The sequence below is a fragment of the Rhyacophila brunnea genome, unplaced genomic scaffold (assembly GCF_057557595.1).
Source record: "Rhyacophila brunnea isolate RB1 unplaced genomic scaffold, BYU_Rbru_1.0 scaffold_24, whole genome shotgun sequence".
NCBI lineage: Eukaryota > Metazoa > Arthropoda > Insecta > Trichoptera > Rhyacophilidae > Rhyacophila > Rhyacophila brunnea.
Window position 1 is genome coordinate 21,534,960 of NW_028232904.1, and position 23,381 is coordinate 21,558,340.

The 23,381-nt window shown below is 34.5% G+C and overlaps 1 protein-coding gene across 38 annotated transcripts in view; it reads right to left on the bottom strand.

Moving 5' to 3' along the window:
• The window catches only part of mtd (TLD domain-containing protein mustard), a 380,034-nt gene that overhangs the window by 190,415 nt on the left and 166,238 nt on the right, over positions 1–23,381 (bottom strand). For 14 of the 38 annotated variants that reach the window (XM_085951041.1, XM_085951033.1, XM_085951021.1 and 11 more), the window contains exon 2: positions 16,453–17,265. The exons of 11 other annotated variants lie outside the window; for them this stretch is intronic. In XM_085951041.1, coding sequence (XP_085807167.1) covers positions 16,453–17,039 — 587 coding nt within the window. In that variant the 5' untranslated portion in view covers positions 17,040–17,265. The remainder of the gene's footprint in view (positions 1–16,452; positions 17,266–23,381) is intronic. 13 more of the 38 variants (XM_085951042.1, XM_085951034.1, XM_085951022.1 and 10 more) reach the window with 2 other exon arrangements.

Below are 23,381 nucleotides of genomic sequence, written 5' to 3' on the forward strand. Positions count from 1 at the left end.
TTCCAGTTAGGAAATTGCTATTTTACAAATAATACGTTTTGCACTAGGTATGCAGGTTGATGTAAATCGGCCGATCGAAATCCACCCGACCGATCTGATCGAGTCGCGACCCACAGCTTGAGGACGGCCGGCCAAGTGTCACGACGGCCGATTCGCTGACGACTCATTCGCAGCCGCGCTCGGCGAGAAGGTGAAATGAAATCGCAAAACAAATTCTCAAAAGATAAATAATAAAGCACTTAGATATATGATTATTTATTATACAATAATTAAGTATTGATATTTCCACAGGCGTGGAATGTAGCGAAAAAAAACTCGAATACGCAGTACGATCTTTTCAATAGAACGTAAATACTTCGGAGCATGCTTTGGCTCGGACATAGAATAATTGCTTAAGATTTTTTTCGATGGCTTAATAAATAGGTAGGTTAGTTAGATATATTCGTAATATATTTGTAAGATTAATTAATGCCTTTGAGATGTTGTGTTGGAGGCTCATGAGACGGCCGAATATTTCCATATTAGAAGCAAGTAAAAGTGAAGTACTGGCTATCCAAAATCTGTCTTCAGCCGTTCCTTGTGGAATCAAGGACATTATACATTATGAGCGAATGAAAGTAAATTGCTTGATGCATTTAAAATGTGAGGTTGCTTAGGGGGTTTGGGTCGAAATCCCGAAGGCCGAAATCCCGAATGCTGAAATACCGAATGGCCGAAATCCCGAAAAATAATTAAGAGATTCAGAGAGATAAAAAAATGGTTTTTTTTTCTCTCTTGTAAAATTTGCGCAAGTCAAGATAAGTGTTACGATTGCGCAATTTTTTACAGGAAAGACAAAAAACTATTTTTTTATCTTTCTGAATCTCTTATTTATGTTTCGGGATTTCGGCCATTCGGGATTTCAGCATTCGGGATTTCGGCCTTCCGGATTTCGTCTGGCACCCTTGTTTAGGATACCATTGACGAAACTATAATGGATGTCTCCAAATCAATCCGCCCTGCACCACAGCCTTTATTACTCGAGATCAGGAGAAGTTACTCAAGATAAGGTTGCCACTCACTCAAAAGTGGTTTGACTAAGTTTACGAGACCCTACGAGTACCAACGTAGGTTTTCGAATAATCATCTAGTTTGCAAAATTTGTTGAGTTAAATCCAGCGTTTACGACATCACAAACAGCTTAAAAATTATCATAATGAACCCAGAATATTAGACATATCACATTTGCTTCAAAATCAACACGATGATTTTTTGCACCTTAGGTATATCTTATAAATGAAATAAATGCTATATACAAAATGACGACTGACCTTCTCACCTCCGTTAATATTAAGACGTATTTTATTAGTTGCAAAACACGAGTCTTTTTCGATCTTTGTTCATGTAAAAACAATGTTAATAATTATGACACCTTTTTTATAATGGTAATTTTTTAACACTTTTTGAATATTGAAAAAATCTAGCATTTTTTCTGCAATCTAGCCTATTGTCTAATCTAATCCCTTTTTTTTAATGACAGTTGGCAACCAAAAAACCTCGAAACGTAAATTATTTTGGGCAGTATACCAGGTAAAAGGGGCAAAGGGCGAATAATATCAATAAGATCAAGTGACAAGGTGAAGGAATCTAGAGGAAAATATATAGCATCTACCCACAAGGCGTGCAGATGATAGGGAAAGATGGAGAAATTGATTCTGAATTCGCCAGTATTCCTGAGTGATCATGATCCTTAGTCATGGAGGTGACGATAAAGAAGAGATATAATCAGTGAAATGATCGCCTGTCGACGCAGAATAAGATCATCCCCTAGATCACGGGGTGGATTTAGCATCACAGCCTACGTTGAGTAGAAGATGCCTTCCCAGTGTTGCCATGTCTACTGAAATTTTTGTCAGGAAAAAAAGAAATTATGATATTTGTGATGAATAAAAGTCACTTTTTACATGATTTTTTAAAATACACTTGTGAGATTATTACAATATGCACGCTTTCGCCAAACACAATAGTTGAATTTCATACATTTTTGTCAACCTACTGATATTTTGAAGAAAAAATCAAAAAATTTACTGAATTTTGAAAATTTTAGTTGGCAGCACTGTGCCTTCCCTAAAATAGCGAACGGTGGAGGTAGGCTCTTAAGATCCGCCATAAATAGTGCACATTAAGCTTTCTTAGTCATAAGTATTTGTTTTTATTGAACTAAGATTACAATTCACAGATGGTGTTGATCAGTTTTTAAAAATCAATTAAACTGCCCCTAATAAATTTGGTATATTTTGGGCGTTACGACAAAATTGTGAACACTGCCCTGCATAAACCAAACCATAATCGATAAAAAATATTATTCTAACTATAAAATATCTAAACTTATGTATGGTTTCATGGCATAATTTTAAATATTTTATAAACGAATATTTTTTGACTATTATCTACTATGGCTTGGATTAGGCAGGATTTCATTAAATTTTAAAAACTAAAAAACGCTATCTAAACACTGTATACTTAGTTCAAAGAAAACAAATACGTTTGACCGACAAAGTTTAGTGTGCACCATTTATGGCGGATCTTAACAGCCTACCTCCACCCTTCGCCACTGCAGTGTCTTATATGATGTTCCGACGAAGTGCACGAAGCTACGGTGCTCTGGATACTTGCATAATACTGCAATCATGCTTTTTATAAAATTATATTAGGAATTTAAATAAGACCGTTGATATTAGTTACTAAATACCCACTATGTCACTCGGTATTCACGACATTTAAAATTATTTTCATACGACACGTGTTAAGTTTAATTAACAATATTTTAAGCCGTAATTGCTCCCCACCCTTCACGATTTTTACAATCGCATAATAACTATGTTGATCTAACGAGAAAAGTTTTTGACAAGTTTTATAATTTGAAATTTTTTTTTTTCAACATTAGGTCAGCAGAGAGCCAATTAGAAAATCTAATTACGAATATGTATTCAGCTAAACATAATTTCAAACATCATTAATAATGTTATTTTCGTATCCCATCCCAGGGCCGGTCGTAACGTAATGGAAGTAATTAATTTTGTTATTTTGATTGTGACGTATGAAATCTCGTGATTGCGCGCAGTCATCAGTCATCTACGATGAATGCCTCCGCAGGTCGATCGACAGCGAACGACCTCTGCGGCTAACGAACCGATGACCTTCAAGAAATCGCCATAAAGTGCCTCGCCCACGAATGGTGTTGAGACTAGGGCCTCAAAAAAGTATTGATACCTACTCGATATTTTCTTCCGATACTTTTTGTCGATATTTTTCAGCGTCGAATCATTCGAAAATGACAATGCAATAAAAATATTCAAATACTTTAACAATTGTTTTCAGTATTACGTTTAAATATTTCTTTGTTTATTATTCTCTAATAAATATGATAATAACGTAAACAATATACCGATCAATAAATACCTACACTGTTAAAACATTGTAGACATAAAAAATAAAAATTCAGGACGTTTACATTACCCGAGGAGCAGAACTAACCTACCATTGGTGATGCCGATTGGGAGGGCAATAACTCCGTTCAACCAAATAGCTTCGGACGTTGATATATTCCATATACGTGAGGATGAGTATAGGTGGACGTTATTTTATAAATTCTTAAAATAGGGTTTGCTTAACTCATCCGGTGTACTTCCTTGTACCTACATACTTTATATTTTTTTATTTACACATTTATACTGTAGAATAACTTAATACTGATCTATCTCTTTTGTTATGTACCTAATACTGTTTTAACAATATTTCTTTGTTTCTAAATGTCATGTTGTGAACGTCTTAAGCTTATAATTTGTAGGTAATGTCCACAATATGTAAAATAAATAACATTTTTTTTGAAAACATCTCATGCGTATACACACTAGAAAAAATACTTTTTGTAGAAAAAAATACCCGGCGGGACTTGAACATGTATCCGCTAGATTCGCGCCAGTATGATTTTACAATTAAGCTACGGGATTTTAACTAAGTAGTAGTTGTTACATGAAATGATTATCGAATTGCGTTATAATGTTGGCTATCGGTTTTAGTATATTAAATTAAGGTAGGTATCAATTAATTCATTAATTACTAACCGATGTCGTGGATCACTCCATTATTTAGTTTTTAGACGTACCTACTTAGACTTACTAATAATTTAATAAACTATTTCTTTTATTCAACGAATTGGACAAGATTTCAGAACGTAACATTATATTGAACATGTCTTATTTTTTTCTACAAAATGATTTTTTTAGTGTGTAGCTATATGAGATGTTTTCAACTTATGTTACATTCTCAAATCTTGTGTTTTATTCGTTGAATAAAAGAAATAGTTTATTAGTATATTATAAAGTTTCAAAAACAAAATACACAGCACATCACTGAAAATGTCCATCTCCTTGGGAAACGCATTGACTAATCTCGCACAACTCGCTAATGGTGCCTGATATGCTTGAGTCGAGGAAACAGTTCTGACCCAGAATAGGTCATGGCTGCGACCACGTAGGTCGTAGGTACTAGACAGGCGCATATAAATTTAAATTCTTTGGGACGCCAGGATTGGGAACCATTCCTAGTGATGATAGCAGACAAAAATATCTCAAGAGATTCAAGAGAGTGAAAAGTGAGTATGCCTTTTAAAAAATGCAGTCAGAAAGTAATCGTTTGAAGAATTATTGAAAGGAAAATAATTATATGTCTTAAATTAAAGACATTGAAGAAATTTCTTCTAGGCGAGCTCTAAAATAAGCTTGAAGGAAACTTCATAAGGACACCAAATAATAGACTCATATTCAAGAATACTACTTACGCACTAACGAGACGTAGAGTATTAATTTGACAGATTATAAGTTGTTTTTACCATCCCCAGCAGTGTGATCAGTAACACAAACTATTTTACAACGTTTTTCTTAGCTCGTATTCTTATTTGTCCGGTGGTTCTTTGTCCGGTACAAATATTGCAATCGATTTTTTACTAACTTCCCGACTAGCTAGACATTTGAAACTTTTAGAATATATCAGAACACGATGCCAATGCATTTTTTAATACTTTTAGCCATCTTTAAGTAGAATTGAATTCATTTTCAGTTAATTCTGTTTTGCATGAAAAGTTATTTCGACACCATTATTGGTTGCTAGGGGTCTGGGGTCCTAGCAACTAAATTATTAATATATACGTGCGTTACTATGGAAATCAATATGACATATTGTCAAGATGACATTTCAGTATTATTTCTATCAAGTACAAATTTTTTTGATCGTTTAAGCTAGTCAAGTCAAGTTTATATGATTCCACAGAAAATTTTAAAACGTTGTATATAAAAAGTTCTTTTTATCTTGTAATTATTTTTATTTGTATATTGTATACCCAAATAAATAATAATATGTACTTAACTATTTCTTTTATTCAACGAATAATTCACAAGGTTGCCAAAGTAGCTTGATTTGGAAGAGCGCTGATGAGTAGGTATTAAAATTGACCAATAGTTAAAATATGTCGCAACTAGTATGTCACTGCGTAGCATATTGGTAAATGCGACGGATGGGGCGTAAACCCGGGAAATACAGGGTGCAATTCCCCGTCGGGGTGGCTTACTTTTTTCAAAAAAGATTTTATCTATTGGTTATAATAAATATTATAAAAATTATGTATGTTCAATAATATGTACAGTGAAACAGGGTGAGATTACACCAATGCTATATTCAAAACTTATTGCCTTTAATTATTGTTTTTGAGCCTCAAATTTCGTTTTATAATGCACAATATAATATAAATTATGTATTAGGTATATCATGATTATTGTTTTTCAAGAACATATTGCATTTCTTATAATATATATTTAAAAGATTCGATACTTTTCTTCCGATAAGACGGCCCTAGTTAAGAATAACTTGTATGCGAAACTTCTGCACGGTGAATTAAGTATGTATCTAATTTTAAACAAAGTGTAAAGTAAATACTTATACGTACTTTCCATAGTGATCACAGAAAAAAAAACCGTCAAGAAGTGAACACTTTTTGTATTCACTTATTCACTTGACCCATCCCAAGGTAATCGATAAAAGTGTTGTTGTGTCCCAAATGGGTTCCGTGAGGTTCCTACTCGTTTTTGCAAGACATACTTTTGACAATAGGATCGAAGGACATTTAAAACTGTGCAGTCGAAAATTTATTAACATAATTAAAAGTTGACCATTATGATCACGACAAACCGTGAAATGTTATATCGGAAATATATGGCTGTATATTAAAGACTGTCCAACCTCTTTGGGTCGTATAGTACTGACATAAAATTCACGTCTAAATAAAACTATTAAAACTGATATACTGGATTATTTGTTAGGTTAGGTTAGATTAGGTTTTCATTCTTGAATTCATGAATTTTTCCCAAAATCAAATATGAAAATTGAAGTAATCAAATCAAATTCAAATCAAATTTATTTATTTTACATATAATGAACATAACAAATTATAAATTCAAAGCGTTCACGACATGACATAAAATAAGTGTTAATAATTTTTAAAAATAAAAATACAGAGAAGTGTGAGTTAATAATACAATAAGTAATAAAATAAGAAATAAAATAAGAAAAGGAATAAAATAAAATAACAAAATAAAAGTAGATGGAAGCACACAGAGTGAACTTTGATAGACCCTATCTTAAAAACTTATAAAACAACGTCCACCTAAATTCACCTCACGTAAGTGGAATATATCAATATCCGAAGCGATTTCATTAAACATGGTTATTGCCCTCCCAATTGGCATTACTAATGGCAGGTTAGTTCGGCACCGTGGGAGAACAAACAACGGATGCCCTCGATTCCTAAGGTAATTATCAGAGACACACAATCCAACACCACCAAGAATGGCAGAGTTCACATTTACGACGCGTATAAGTCTGAAAAATATGTAGCTAAATAAAGACCCCTTCTATGTTCATATTGAATCTAATAAATTTGGAGACCGTATAGTAAACGGTCATCTCTTTCCGATAAGAAAACTCATGGCGAACTGTGCCACGGTGAAATGTTTTACGTACAATTTACATTTAACCCCGCCAAACATCGTGGCCTGGGGGCCCGCTTCAGGATATGGGGTCACGCTAGTATGTTAGCGTTAATTCCATCCATTAAACATAATAATTTATTGTGTATTAAAATTGATTCGTAACTCGCGTACCCCAAAGTAATAGACAATGTCAGTACTAATAGTACCTCAATATGACGCGTTAGCACAAATTACATACGTATTGCGCAGGGACAAAAGTGAGTTAATATCCGGTACTACACGAGAATCGCAACTGGTATGACAATCATTGAAAAAAACATACATACCTAATGGTAAAATAATCGCTCGCGTGTTTGAGATGAAGTGCATTCGATAAGAAGGCCGCGGGGTTCAAAGCCCCCAGAGGTCGATACACTAATAACAACTTAAATTATTAATTATATTATATTAAATTGTTGCATTTATAAAAAAAGTAAAATACGTCATTTTTATTATAGTAATAAATAATCCAGTTGTAATAAGTTCGTCATACTGAATGACCTCTTTCAATCCTAATAATATATAGATACGTGTGTACGCATTTGCTTTAAACGGTGCATGTACCTATACAGTGACGTCCCTAGGAAAGTACCGTCCTTAAGCAGACTCAGAATGCTACCCCCTTTCATTTTTTAGTTTAAAATTTTCTTCAAATCCGTTAGGGTATAGGTACTAAGTAATTTTAATATTTATTTTCGGTTGCGTTAAACAAATATACAAAAAATATTGAAAACGACAATCTACTGAAAGTTTTGATAAACTATTTCTTTTATTCAACGAATAAGATACAATAAGATTTCAGAATGTAACATTCTATATAGGTAGGTACTGAGTATTACATAATTTGAAAACATCTCATATAGACACTGGAAGAAATCATTTTGTAGAAAAAAAAATACTACACACGACGGGGGATTTCTACAAAATGGTGTGTAAAGGCTTCAACTAATTTGTGAACATTTCACGCAAACAACACATACGTACTATAACACACGCATTGTAAAAAAACATACACACACTGTCAAAACCAGTGTCATTCTATCACGTGACCCGAGGTTGTAGTTATTTAAGCCTAATGGAGCCTCCGGATCATACAGCAATGAAATTTTTGTAAAAATATACATTCATTTCGACGCACCGGGCCATCACCGAAACATTATCGCGGCCCAAACGCCCTGAAACTGCAGTGAAAGCACAAATTTATAATCCGAGTTGGAATCGCGGTTGTGTATTACTTTTTTATATCAACTTTAGTGCCTGTTGTCTTTTTGCCGTGTGATATTCATTATAAAAAGGTAATATATATTTTTCTTTCCAGTAAAATACTAAACATTCTGCCTGTATAGTAACATCTATCGACATTAAACAGTACCAACGATCTCAGTCGATAATGAAGTATTTGTCATAAAAACAGTTCACATACAATGACATTACATGAACCATTGCCCACTGAAGAAGAAAGCCGATACATTACACGACTGGTCCTACTTTTCGCCCCTCCCGTTGTCTATGGATGACCTGTCATTGTCTATAGAGTGCTCATACTGACGCGTCTGTCGTGTTCACTTGTTGGAGTATTCTTCATTCCTTTCCAGGGCTTATTTACACAAGAAGCGTGATCAATTTTTCAAACGTATGACCTACTTGATTTCAGTTTCATTCATTACAAGCCATTCTATTTTCAGAAAACATATTCCTACACTTTTCATAATATATGGATACACTGCTAACAAAAATATGAGTATTAAAATGCTATTATAAATCGTTATTTCCAGCTGCCTTGATACAGGGAATGGTTTGACTTGGATAGATGAGTTAAATGATAAATAATACACTAGCATTAATACACTTTCTACAAATGTAATGCATATATCAATGCTACATATTTTTTGGAAATCGATATTGTCACCGGTTTTTGTGTAAAAGACTAGTCTGACTTTGACAGCTGATGAATAACTGGAATGTAGGTATATTATTTATAAATAACACTGATTGTTAATATTTATTTGATTTGAGAATTTTTCATAATCCAATTTGAAACGAGAAAGGGCGAATCAATGTGTCAAGCAATCTGGGATCTGATTTTGACAGCTGAAATGTGGACCACTCGTTTGCTTGTGGAAAAAGTTATGCTCAGGCTTTATTCATCTAAAGATGGCGGTAACTGAACTTATCATAATATTTTATTACATTTATTAGTTATAATGAGTAGTCGATATCAAACAGTTCGATCAAGCGGTTCATAAATAATCTCTCAGTTGAATAATCGTAACTCGCATACAGTGTTTGTCCGCAAATGACATACAACTACCAAAATAATAAAGCCACACTGTCGTGTAATATTAAAACAGTTGTGTTAATTAATCAAATATGTACACACAAAATATGTATCACCAAATTAAAGTACCTAACGAACAACTACACCTAATACTCCATGATATTTTATGACAAATTTTAGTCTAATGTTCATTTCCTTCGAAATAAGTTTCACTCCCAAAAAACTTCCGAATTTAAATTTACATGTTTACGTATTTAAAAAAAAAAAAACATGATTACATAGAGTAAGTATAATATGTCATGGACCGCGACGAATTAGACTTACAAATGGCCAAGTTGGCCGTCAAATATTCTGACTAGATAGTAATATCATGTCCATACATCATCTCACAACGGTGACCGCCATTCGCACCGCTAGCCATTCGCATATATATATTACATATTATGATAAATATAGAACCCAGCGTACAAATCGCTTATGCACTGTTGACAGAGGTCTCATACGGTTTGTATGCGAGCGTGTTTTTTAAAGGTTTGTAACACATTGCCACGGTTGCCGATGGTAGTGGTATTTCTAGTGAGCTTGGAATCCGCATGGGTGTGGCGGGCTCTGCGTTCAACCAGCTTGGAGTCGCATGGAGGTCAAGGCTGTATTCTGTGAGGACCAAATGTCATTTGTTTAACGCGTGCGTGCTACCTGTGCTCCTGTATGGCTGTGAGACATGGCATCTTACTAAGCTTCAAGAGTCTCGGCTTTTGAGCTTTGAGAATCGATGTCTCCGCCGAATCTTGGGGGTAAATTGGTACGACCGCGTTACAAACACCCAAGTTTGTGAGTAGCCACAACAGCCTGCGGTGATTGAAGTTATCACGAAGAGACGATTTACGTGGCTGGGACACGTATTCCGGATGCCGCCAAAGAGTGCGGCACTTCGTACCCTTGTGGCACAGTCTCAAGGGTTCCGTCGCCGTGGCCGGCCCGCCCTCACCCTTCAGCGGTTCTACAAAAGCGACCTACGTGCTGCAGGTCTGACATGGCGGGAGGCGCAGGAGTTGGCGATGGACCGAGAGAAGTGGCGCCAACTTGTGCTTGCCCTATGCCCCAATGTTGGGACGTGTCAAGGTGGAAGAAGAAGAAGAACACATTTAATTCACTCACACTTTTAATTTCCTCTCACTACTCTTAAAAGGTCGCTGAATCTATTAAGACTTGTGGAACGAAAGATTAAGAGCCAAAAACGGTGAAGACAGCAGGAAAGACCTTCACCCAGCAGTGGAGCATAAGTTGCTGAGATAATGAGTCTCACAAATGCAATAAATTAATTCCAATAACCTCACCTCACGTCTCGGATCGTGTTATAAACTGCTGACATTGCTACTTTCTTATAGTTCGTCTATCTTCATATTTAATATTACCATGCAGTATGATGTTTTATGGTAGATATTAAACGTGTTTTATTTATTACAACGTTTTTATTAGCTTGTATTCTTGTTTGTCCGGTGGTTGTTTGTCCAGTACAAATCTTGCAATCGATTTTTAACTAACTTCCCGACTAGCTAGACATTTGAAACTTTTAGAATATATCAGAACGCGACGACAATGCATTTTTTTAATACTTTTAGGCATCTTTAAGCAGAATTGAATTCATTTTCAGTTAATTCTGTTTTGTATGGAAAGTTATTTAAGAAAAATCCGTAAAAAGTAAAAGACCATTATTGGTTGCTAAGTGGGTCCTAGCAACTAAATTATTAATATATTATACGTGCGTTACTATGGAAATGACATGTCAAAATGACATTTGAATATTCTATATTTGTTTGTTTGTTTGTTTTTTATTTACTTCATATCAAGTACAAGTTTGAGCATAATAATTCAACAGTAAATTTAAAAACGTTGTATATAAAAAGTTCTTATAATCTTGTAATTATTACATTGACAATCAATTGTTGTTTTTATTTAATAAAACGCAATTTTTTTATAGTACTTATTCCACTTTAATTATTATATTAGGACCGGTTTCGTCCGCCTCAGTGGGACATTTTCAACTTCAATCTGAAACTTTCAACTTCAAATTGACAATCAACTTTACAATACAAATATATTTATTTTTTTCTGTTCCATTTTTTCCTTTTTATTATTTGTTCTGATTATTGGTATTTATATAAATATACCAATACCAGTGGCGAAGGCACCATACGTACTAAGCGATTATTATCTATGCTAAGCCTACCTTTTAAGAAAAATAGAATAAAGAAATTATAAAGTTAAAAAATGAATAAACCCATCTGTCGTCAGTGGCAGAAAATGGCGTGGAGTACCTACTACCTACATTTAGACGTCTGATCGTAATTTTCAAGAGTGACTTCCCATTATGTCTCAAGTAGGGAATCCAATCCCGAGCCAAAATTCTGATCCCGGGATTTCGGGATTACAATTTGACAATCCCGGGATCCCGGGACTGGTCCCGGGATTGGGATTTTTTTCCATTGTTAATATAAAATTTTTATATTTACAAATAACATTGATAAAATCGGTCAAAAATAAATCCAGTATAATTTATACTATTTAAGACATTTATTGTTAATATTGTATACGTTAAATCTTGGAAATACACAAGTTTAATGGAGTAAATAATATTGTAATATAAATAATAATGTGAATTTAATATGAGATTGCTATTTCTGATAGTAAAGACATAATGAATAGATCAGCGAGATTTAAAATAGTAAAGCAAATAATCATGGCGTACTTAGGGCCTTTCCGCTTCATAAATCTAATTAGTCAGCCAAATATGAAACTGCCGTAAAACGTATGATATCATGGTGGAATGTTAAAAGTGCGAAGCATTGTTTTTTTACCAATCTTTCTCATTTTTAATAATCTATGTGAAAAAATAAAATGAATCGGCAACCTACACATCAAACTTCATTCAAACTCAGTTTATTTCTAATGTAGTTATTTTGTATTAAAAGTATTTTTTCTGTTATATTTTCCATAAAAATTGATAAAAAAATCAATCCCGAAATCCCGGGATTATGTTTATCAATCCCGGGATTCATAGGTATCGAAAATAGCTCGGGATTGGATTTCCTAGTCTCAAGCACAGTGTGTTTAGGCATACCGACGCGAAGAGTTACTGTTACAGCATCACAAAATGTGCGCGTTCGTTCAGCGGCCCCACGTTGGGCGCCACTAGCTCGTAACAGCAACAATATATTATTGAAAACAATAATTTCTACACGGTTAGAGTGTAACAATGGATGTTGCTCCGGAGCTAATCGAAAACATGTGACGGCATGCAGATTGCCCCCATGGTCACTCGGATGCTGATTGACTATTATAATGCTATTATCACATGCACAAAGTCACACCGTCTCGCATTAGCTCACAAGTTGTACCTACCTTATTATTTTATCTATGTCATACTTTTTTTTGCTCAAATTTGAATGTAATTATATAATCCACAAGTAAGTTTCGTAATGTAGGCAATTAAAAAATATGCATTTTTAAATATCGCTTCATTCATCAGGCATTCATTATAATGATTAAAATTTGAGTACAACACAATGCTTACGGGCCCTTTTAATTAATTTTGTAATTAACGTGTTAATTTGCATTTGAAAAGTAATTAGCAAAAACACAATTTTGTGCGGCCGGCCCGTAAGCTATGGGTTAACTATATTAATTAAACTCTAATTGATTTTAAATTTTTACTATTATATTTAAATAGTTTTTAACGATCCGGCTTTCACCTTTCGGCATCTTCAAACAGACTTATACATATTACATACTTACCAAAATAAATAATGTTTGAGACTTTCACAGTTGTTTGTTATCGTAATATTATTTTGGGTTTTCACGAGATTTTTATAGCTATAATTGATTTGTAGATAACATTGTCTTTTTTGTATGTTTTAGCGGTATTTATATTCGGTATGTAACTACCTATTTCAACCCCTCATAGTATATTTGGGCATAACCTGATAACTGCTTTTTTGGTTATCTTATGTTAAGAGTAAAAATTGGTCACTATAATAGTATTATTTGAAATGCACAAAACGCTATGGTAATAATATGATGATAATTATGTGAACAAACACAGCGGTCAGTTTGGTCAAAATATGACCAAAGCCGTCATCATAGTTTGATCACTGATAAGTGACGTTACTCTCCTAATTAATGGAATAATTGACAATCTAATTATTATTGTCCTATTGTTTTTCAGTTATTTATTTTAAAAAATTTTCTCAATGTTAATAAATAAAAAAAATGAACCGAGATTTATGTGGGCCATTCAAATCTTAAAATTCAATATTTTGCAGATAAAGGTTATGCCCAAACAACACCGATATTTATATTGTGCCGGAAACATGTACGAATGCAGTTCGCCGTATCACACAATTCACCGTGAAATGATGTAGCGGAAATATATGGCCGTATATTAAAGACCGTCCAACCTCTTTCGGTCGTATATTACTGACATAAAATTCATGTCTAAATAAAATACGGTTCTTGTCGGTTTACACTTTACAGGAAGCCAGCAGCAATTCTTTTTTTAGCCGATATACTGGATTATTTGTTAAGTTAGGTTAGGTTAGGTGTTCATTCTTGAATTCATGAATTTTGCCAAAATCAGCTATGAAAATTGAATCTCATAAAATTGGAGGCCGTATAATATACGGCCAATGACATTATTAATGGACGACGCACTCAATACAGTAGCTAGCAAGTAAATTCGCGCATTCGCATGTATAGGTAGACGTCACGCAATTTCCATTATGCGATATCACGCATCGGGAATTTATAGCAATATGACCTTTATTGTAATGGCGTTAGAGCAGTGTTTCTAATGTCAATGTTCATTTGAGCGAACCCGTTCGAGCCGAACCATTCGGCAGACCCAACAAAAAGCATCAGGCATTTATAGCAATATCACCTTTATTGTAATGGCGTTAGAACAGATTATGCCATTCGGCAGACCCGACAATAAAGTGAGTGTCATTTTCTTTTACAGATGATTCGTCCATATTAATGTCATTGTATACGGCCATCTCTTTCCGACATAAAGCTCACGGCGAACTGTGCTAAGGTGAAGTGTAATACGTACAATTTACATGTAACACATTTATATATTATGTAATAAAAATTATAGATACCTACTGCAATGATGCGCTCAATTTTATTAAATATTAGGTCAACGTCAAAGGACGTACAATTTTCATAACTAAGTCATTACTGATAGTAATGATAGGACAATAATTGTACTTAATCCGAACTGATACGTGATAACAGCGATAACGCAACATATTATAGATTAAATAATACTAAATTGCATACAAATAAATTATAAACTATTGTAATTGGTAATTACTGAGTGTGCTCACTCGTATTAGCATTTTTAACAACTTGTAAAATCAGACTATTAAATGTGTTTATCTAATAAATTTATTTTTAGAATGTTTACAGCTGTTTTAAGCGTTATCGCGCTAAGTAACTAGATATCTATTATAATATTAACGATTAATAATGTTAAAGTGACAGTTATCAATAGAATTATAGATAACGCTTAAGTAGTTATCAATACTGGAGAAATATTTTTTTTACTTTTATTTAAAACCACTGCAAAGGCGCAAGGCCAACGTTGTGTATTTCGTGGTGTTACTGCCAAAAGTTTGTAAGTCTCAAAAGCATATTTGGCAGTTATGGTCATTTTAAAGTTTATATTCTTTTAAACACAACAACAGGTCCATGAAGACAGTAGTATAATTATATAGTTAATAAGAGAAACAATCACACTCAGTCTGTGAGAAAATCACATAAATATATTGTGACTTCACCGAGGTCGAACTCGGAACCCCGGATGAAAGGTCAGCGCCGTACTCACGAAATCAGTCTTAGCATGAAGTTAATTGAATTAATATTTTTTATTATATAGATTTGAGTATATTGCTTGTATTATGCATTCATATTGGAATCAAGGAAGAAAATCATAGAAAGTCTTATCACTGTGATCCCGTTGAAAGTTACAAACTTTTGGCATACTATGTATTGAATTGTACATACTTACTATATTTTGGCAGCTAGTTTAATATGACAATACTGTAATAATTCTTATTTTATAAATCCTTTGATGTACAGATTCCTTAAAGATTCATCCATTGAATCTAAATGCAATGATAAAGTGTCGACTTACAAACTTTTCCCTATTGATAAATCAGTAGTTTCCATGTCATAACGATAAATAATTTATTTTCCAGTCTGTTTGCAGTACCTATATCTCGATTTAATAATCAACTTAAACCAAGACGGTCAGTATATCATACAATACAAAAAATACAATAGACGGGGAAAGAAATGAAACCATCTGATGGAAAAAATACTTGCTTTTCTAAAATAAAGAAAAATATCACGGCTATTATTTGACGTCAAGAAAAATATCCTCTGAGGAAAATATCATTTTAAAAATCTGCAGTGCAATTCAGAAATGTCCACTCAAGAATTATTGTGAAACTTTATTTTAGTTCTGCAAATGAAAAATGTTCGTAGAGATAAAATGTCAGAGCTTTTTTCAGGAGCTTTGAAAAAGACACTATTTTTCAAATTGGATAATATGAAAACATATTCCCGATGTGTTTATTTATAAAAAAAATCTAGCGTTTAAAAAAACAGTTGGCCTAGTTAGTCGCCTACTGAAAAAAAAACTAGATTTAATTAACGCCGCGTGCCAGATGCGATTTTAGTAAGTTAGACAGATACATGGCAAGAGAAAAATGTTAGATCTGACAAGAAAAACACTGCTGACAAGTATAGTGGTAATTTGTAAGTAACTGCCTCATAAATAAATATATTTTATTTAGTACCTATGCATTCGATGTCTCAATTTCAGATTGTTTTTTAAACATACAAAATCAATAATCAATCATCACCATGAAGGTATTGGCAATTAATGTTTTTCGAAAAGTGCATAATAAATTATTCGATCATACATCATTCATAAACAAGAGTCAATATAATTAATAAACATTCAGATATGTCTGAATGAAGAAAAATCAACGTACATATTAGTATAATGCGTTGTAAATATTTAGCTATTTGTATTGTGTATCTCACCTAGATTTTAGCATGTTCTCCGGCACGAGGGCATTCCACCACGATGGCCTCCTCGCCTTAGCATAAACAGGCGGCGACTCCAGATCCTCCTCGTCTTCATTTTCATTAGACTTCCTTCTCCGCCTCTCCAGTTGCAATCTAGCACCCCACGACTTTCTTCTTCCCGCATTTGCTGATGGTAAAACGGCAATTGAAGATCTTCTAGGACTCAATGGTACTTTAGGAGCGTCTGAATCGTCATTCTTAGTATAACTTCCATCTCTTCCATGGACTTGATCGGACTTGTTTTTTAATCCAAGAAACGAAGTCAAAGGGCCGAGAGAACCTCGCCTAGACTTTGGCAAAATACCCAAAGAGTTTCTTCTCTTGTCCGCTTTGGACCCGTTGCTGATTGGGGGCAGATCAATTGTCCCAAATGGACAATCATCGTCTTCATCGTTGTCTGATTCTTTTATTGGATTTTCATACACGACGCTTTCGACCAGCGTTGGAATCGACCCTGCGAAACTCTTCCGTTGCCCTTTCTTGAATTTGGCCAACGAGTTCGTCAGCGCTGCGTTATTCGTGACCATCGTCTCGGCGTCCATCTTCGTTTTTGTTAACTTTTCTTTTATAATATAAATTTATTATTAACACGGGTTTTTTTCTATCCCAAATTTAGCACACACTTTCAACTGCGGTTTATGTATTCATGGTTCCACCATTTTCATTTGTGGAATACCCATCGATAACTTCACTCTGTTATGCATATTTAAATAAACAATTCACTTTTAATTTTATTTAACAAGTAAATAGTTTATTTATTCTTATATCCTATGGAGCATGGTAGGTATTAGATGATCAAGGGGTGATTCGGATTACAAAAAAGACAAACAATATCCCACAAATCCTAGTCTACACCCTTTCATTTATTTCTTACCACATTATTAACTTCAACAATGTCAATGGACACCGTAAGTATTGGGTTCGATAGCTTAATGATGGTGTATGTTCAAATTTTACTCGGTCCAACACTTTTTCTACGGTTTTTCTGTTAAGTATGCTTTGAAGGCGTTTTAATGTCATGTATTATCTTATCAATTATCGACTATGAGGGGTAGGAAGCCAAGTAAAAAGAAACTTCACCATGTGAAACGATTTAGTTCTAATTTTGGCTTGTGCGTTTAACGCAGTGTTTCCCAACCTTTTCAAACCTGGGGACCGCTGAAAATAGAAGAAATATTTCGCGGACCGCCAACGAAAATTAAAAACTATTATAACATAATTTAACACTCTGATCAGAAACCGATCTGTAAATAAATTGTTAAGTAATAATAGTGCTAAATCTCCTGCTGCATCTTTGATAGAATAGTTGATAACCGTGGATTCGGTATTTCTTTTGGAGAGAAGAAGCGATGTAATGACATTCACCCGGTTTCGTTTTTATACTAACGTGGCCGAAAAAGTCGTCTCACATAGGCAGTCAAAAAAGCTATCCAAAACTGAAAACATGTTTTTTTATATCTGACACCAGAGTGGCATCAGAAGACAACACGAAATGGTATCCTTTTTATCCAAAGCTCAAGTATTGACGTCTTTCTTTAAAGGATTATTAATCATTTGATTGTCTTTACGAGTATCCTTATTTTCAGGATACTAAGAACTATTTTTAACTAACGCCTTTAAATGATGACTTTTAGCGCGGTGGGTCCCAGGTTCGAATCCTGGGTCTGGCAAATACAGATATTGTTTTTTTTTTCAATTTGTGTATGAATGAGTCACAGTACGGACCTAAAACGTTGAGCAAGTGGCTGACATCCATATCTCGTAAAAACAAAAAACATGTTAATACAAACCTCCACTCTGTGGAGGCCCAAATGATCTTATTATAATCGGACATGGTCGGAATATCATTTTTAAAATGACTTTCCGGTTGACGTCGCCACCAATTAAAAATTCTTGCAAAAGTGGAAATATTTCTAAATCATCCTCTTATACGCGACTATCACAAAGTATTAAAAATGCTATGTGCATATCTTTTTTTAAATTTGCTTTGATTTTTTAGCGTACTTATTCATTTAAAAACTGGCGACAATTATTTGCGGACCGCTGGTTGGAAAACACTGTTCGGTTTAGCGCATTCGTATTTCGTCAAGATTTTTTTCGATCGTATCTATTATCGTAATTATAATTACTATGATCGAATATTTTTTACGTTTTATAAGTGTAGTTAAAAATGTAATTAACAAAACTGTTTGTTTTGACAATTACGAAATAAAAAATAGGTAAGAGTATATGAGTATATACGTTTGAAAAAATTATTAAATTATTGTCTCTTTACGCCTGTCACAACTCAGTTTCCATTTTAAATACAATTTCCACATGTCGGTCATTTGATATGCAAAAAAATATTCAAACTGCAAACTTTAATCTGCAGCGTCTCCGCTTTCAATAAAAACAAAGCGCCAAATGGTTGTCAACACAATTATGTAATTTTACACTAAAGAGTTTACACGTAATGGGGTGGACACGTTCCGTATTATGTATAAACTTTAGACATACTTACGACTAGTGCTTACAGACTATAATAAATCTGTTCGTAAAAAAACATTGTGTGTATCAGTAGCGAACAGCAGTGTTGCCAACAAAAACATGCCAAATGGGGTACGATAACAAGCTATTTGACAGAAAAAAACGCTAGATTTTGAGAAAATAAAACTTCAATTAAGTAGTAAGTACCTAAAGTCTGTATTCTATAAACTGGCGTACACGTCACACGGAAAGCATTGTGCCATCAACTGTTGCAAGTTTTCAACGGGAGGGAATGAGATGGACGCTGAAGCGTGGGGGGGGGGGAACCGCACGCCAGACACGCAGACAGACTATACCTACCTATTTTTGCTGATCGAAAAAAAGTGCAAAATTAAGTAAAAAAAAAAAGTCAAAAAATAAAGGGTATGTATAAAAATCACACCACATTTTCCCAGAAACTCATTCCAAAATCAACAAAAAATAATTTTAAAAAACTTAAAACAACCTACGATAATAATTAATAATTAGGTAATACCAGAAAGTGGAATCCCCGACAATCGTCAATCTGATGCCAAATGACTAGGCACACATTAAATTATAATACCAATCTATCAATATAATGCCAATTATGCTTCTATGTTTTATTATATTGTTTTATTTGCCATTAACGACCTACCTTCATTAAATATCTGAATAGATAAACTAAAAATTGGCTTATTCTCAGCACATTTAAAGCTGTTGAAGGCATCAAAAATGCTAATAAAAACGCTATAAGCTAGGTGCTAAATGCTAGAAGTTGGCAACGCTGGCGAACAGTACCTATTGAAGGTAGGCAAGGCTGTGGTAGGTAACTGACATAACAGCCATATTTATAGGACCTGAATTTGAATTTTGTTAATCTTCAGTATTTTACTGAAAAAAAATACGAGCACTAAAATAGATATAAAAAATATTAAGCAAAACCGCGATTCGAATTCGCGCTAGAAAATTCTACTGTCTCTGTAGTTCAGCGTTTTGTCGAAGCGACCATTGAAGTTAACCCCTCCAAACCAAAATCCGCCACGCACCACACTCGGTCTTAATCGAGCATATCACGTGGCCCTACATTGGCGATGTGAAGCATCTAGTTCATTTTTACGCCAGGAATGCCCTAGGAGAAGATACCCAGCAGCAAGGTTGCTACGCTCAAAGTGAGCTCTGACTGAGTTTAAAGAAGTTACTTTCTAATGCAAAGTGCCGGGGAGAGAAGAGCACATGGAAATTATAAAAATAAAAATGATTCTAGTGTACATATAACAAAAATAATGAAGCTAATCGTACGGACAGCAAAAAATATGTGAAGAGATCTTCACGCCCGCAGTAAGACGCCGCAATTTTTTTTAAATGCAAGATAGTTGGACTTAGTAGCAACCAAGTCGGACGGCCCGATGGGCCCAACAGCTGGTTGGACCGACCTGAGCATCTCCTCCCGTTCGGAGCACGTTCTAAGACATTCCCAGAAGATGTGGTTGGCATCCTGAATTCCCCCTCCGCATGGACATGTCGGACGGCTTACAAGCTTACAAGCCAAGTCTCTGTAGTTCAGCGTTTTGTCGAAGCGACCGTTTCGGATTGAAGACGCTTTTGATTATGATGGTCGATGGTTTTGAAGACAAGACACATCCTTAAAACTTAACCACTGATATGGGCTGTGCATTTATTAGGGCTCCAGTTTAAAACTACTGAGTGCAAATAACAATTTAAAACAACGTAAAATGAAATCGGCGAACAATATTTTCGGCTTCGGTTATTGAATACAAAATATGACACCACAACTTAAAATTGGAATCAAAAAACTTTCGACGCCCATATAAAGACGTCGCGACGTCCTTATTTGAATCTGCCCAAGTAAAACCGAGACGCGAATAGAATTTAATACTGCCGAACGCATTAGGAAGAAAATTTCGCCAGTTTAACGACACGGGTCGGGTGTTACATTCATGAGTTTTGATACACGGTTTCTATGGTAATATTTCGATTAACGGAGGCAAGATTTGTGTCAGTTTATTTATTTATGACTGTGGTAAACTAGTTACTAGTTTTAGGGCCGTTTCAGCGCACGCTGAAAGCCCCAGACAATGAATCACCGCGTGTCTGGTACACTTTTTCGTCGGCCGCTGCATTCTCAAGCCGCCGATACACTTGTTTTTATTACCACAGCCAGTTTTATGTTCTAACTTATAACGCGAAATTATGCTCTGGGCGTTAATAAACATAGTACAAAGGGCCTTTTATTCGAATACAAAGGCCTTCTCATTATATACGAGCGCGACACCGGTGTCCCGTCTGAAACGGCCGTTAGACGGATAAACCTGCACAATACTTTGGCCACGTCGCTTCACGTTTTGCACGAATAGGTAAATTCAAAACTACAGACATTTATCGCAAGAAAAATTATAAAACTTTTTACAACGTTTATAAACTTTTACCCTTGTATAAATATGCTTGTACACATGCAAAGAATGCCATTAAGAGCGTACGTACGTGAAACGGCAAATAATTTTCAACAGTATGTGGGACGTAATTTCGGCCGCGTTGCCAGTCGGAGAGCGATAGTCGACCTGTGAGCACATCAATTTGTTTTGTGATGGCGTCGGATGAATATATTCTTAAATCGTGTAAAGATGACTAAAAAACGTTCCGCATGTACTTGAAAAAGAAAACATGTCAATGAATATACTATTATTATTACTAAAAGAACAATAAACAGAACATTAAATGGACGAATGTTGGATTTATATGACAAATTATATTTCGTTCGGCACGCGTCATTTGCACAATCTGCGCATCGCCTAGCCACGATATTTTTAGACCATGCCTCAGCTGAGGTATAGCCTTAAATTAAATGTAGTTTGGACATTCAATATTGTCAAAAATTATCGCTTTGACACACTTTACGAAATGGTTTTCAAAGTTTCACGGTGCCTTACGTGTATAAAGACTCTTCACGTCATCCTAAAAAGGCATCTCTAAAACAATCAGACGATTTTCTCTTAAGGTTTGTACTCCATATCGATCAATGCGCAGTAATTTAAAGGACAAACGGTTACCGTAGCGACAAGGGAAGAGCAGTTCACATTTTAGTATTGTATAAATAAAATAGTCACCGAAGCATATGAGTCTATCATGTCAAACAGCGTAATTAGAAGAGTAATATAAAAAGGTTAAATAAGGGAAAGCGAACTGCTAAGTAAACCTATGAAGCGTAACAATATTCGGAGCGATTTGGTTGAACACAGTTATCGGTGTCCCAATTGGCATCACCAATTACATTTACAGCGCGTATAAATCGGAAAAAATCGTAGCTAAATATATCTTCTATCTTTTTGATTACAGTAGGTATATAAGCAGAATGATAGATAAACAAACGGATTATTCGCCGAGGAATGTTGACTTTTTTTGTATGGACTTTATGTCACGTGACCTCAGCATATCTATCAATATGATAGATATGCTGCTCAATACGATAAGTTTAAACATTATCGTCTATGACTGCAGCTTTGTCCAAAACAATTAATAATTAAAATAGGTATTTAAAAAAATATATGGCACTCAATCGCATATAAATAAATAGATTGTTTTCAAAAATAAAAATAAATTTTATCTAATGATTTTCGATGTGAATAAATGTTTAGAAAAATACATAACTCATCGCTCAATTCTATGTCGTCTTAAAAGTATTCGTAATTAGAGATTCGTTGTCATTAGTGTGTACCAATTCATCAGTAGTAATATCTTCTTATTTTCCGTAAGTATACCTGACAAGTCTGCTCTTTTTCTCAGATTTCCACAGTCCACCTCTTTTCAAAAGTCACCCTTCGCCACTGGCATTTATAGGTAAATCGTTTTACAGTGGCACCGTGGGCATGGCAAACGCGGCATGCAGTTGTAGTGGCATTGAAATGGAAACATGCATTGTCGCAAGCAATTCAATACACTCGCGAATCGCCTGTGGTGCCACTGTAGAATAATTTACCTATACCATTGGTGAACGAGCGTAGTTCCTGAAGAAACCGAAAGGCGAAACCCGTGTCGCAAAAAAACGACTCAAATGGAATAGTATAAAACGTAAACCAGTTACAATTTAAATTAAAATTCCATCAAATAGCCTCGGTCGACAGAATTAATAAGTAGTCTGATATGTTTATTTATTTACTTTTTACAATTTTGCACCAATCAATACTTACTATGAAGTGAAGTTAAGTGAGCTATATTAATTATTATCATGAGTTATGACACCTCTTTACGTATTGAAGGCTTTGTTTTTGGCTAGGTGTTATTATGTCAATGAAAATTTCGCAACAGATTCCATAACTGGTGACACTCACTAATCCAAACAGGTTGACTAATGTACCATTAAGGATGATTGCATAAATACA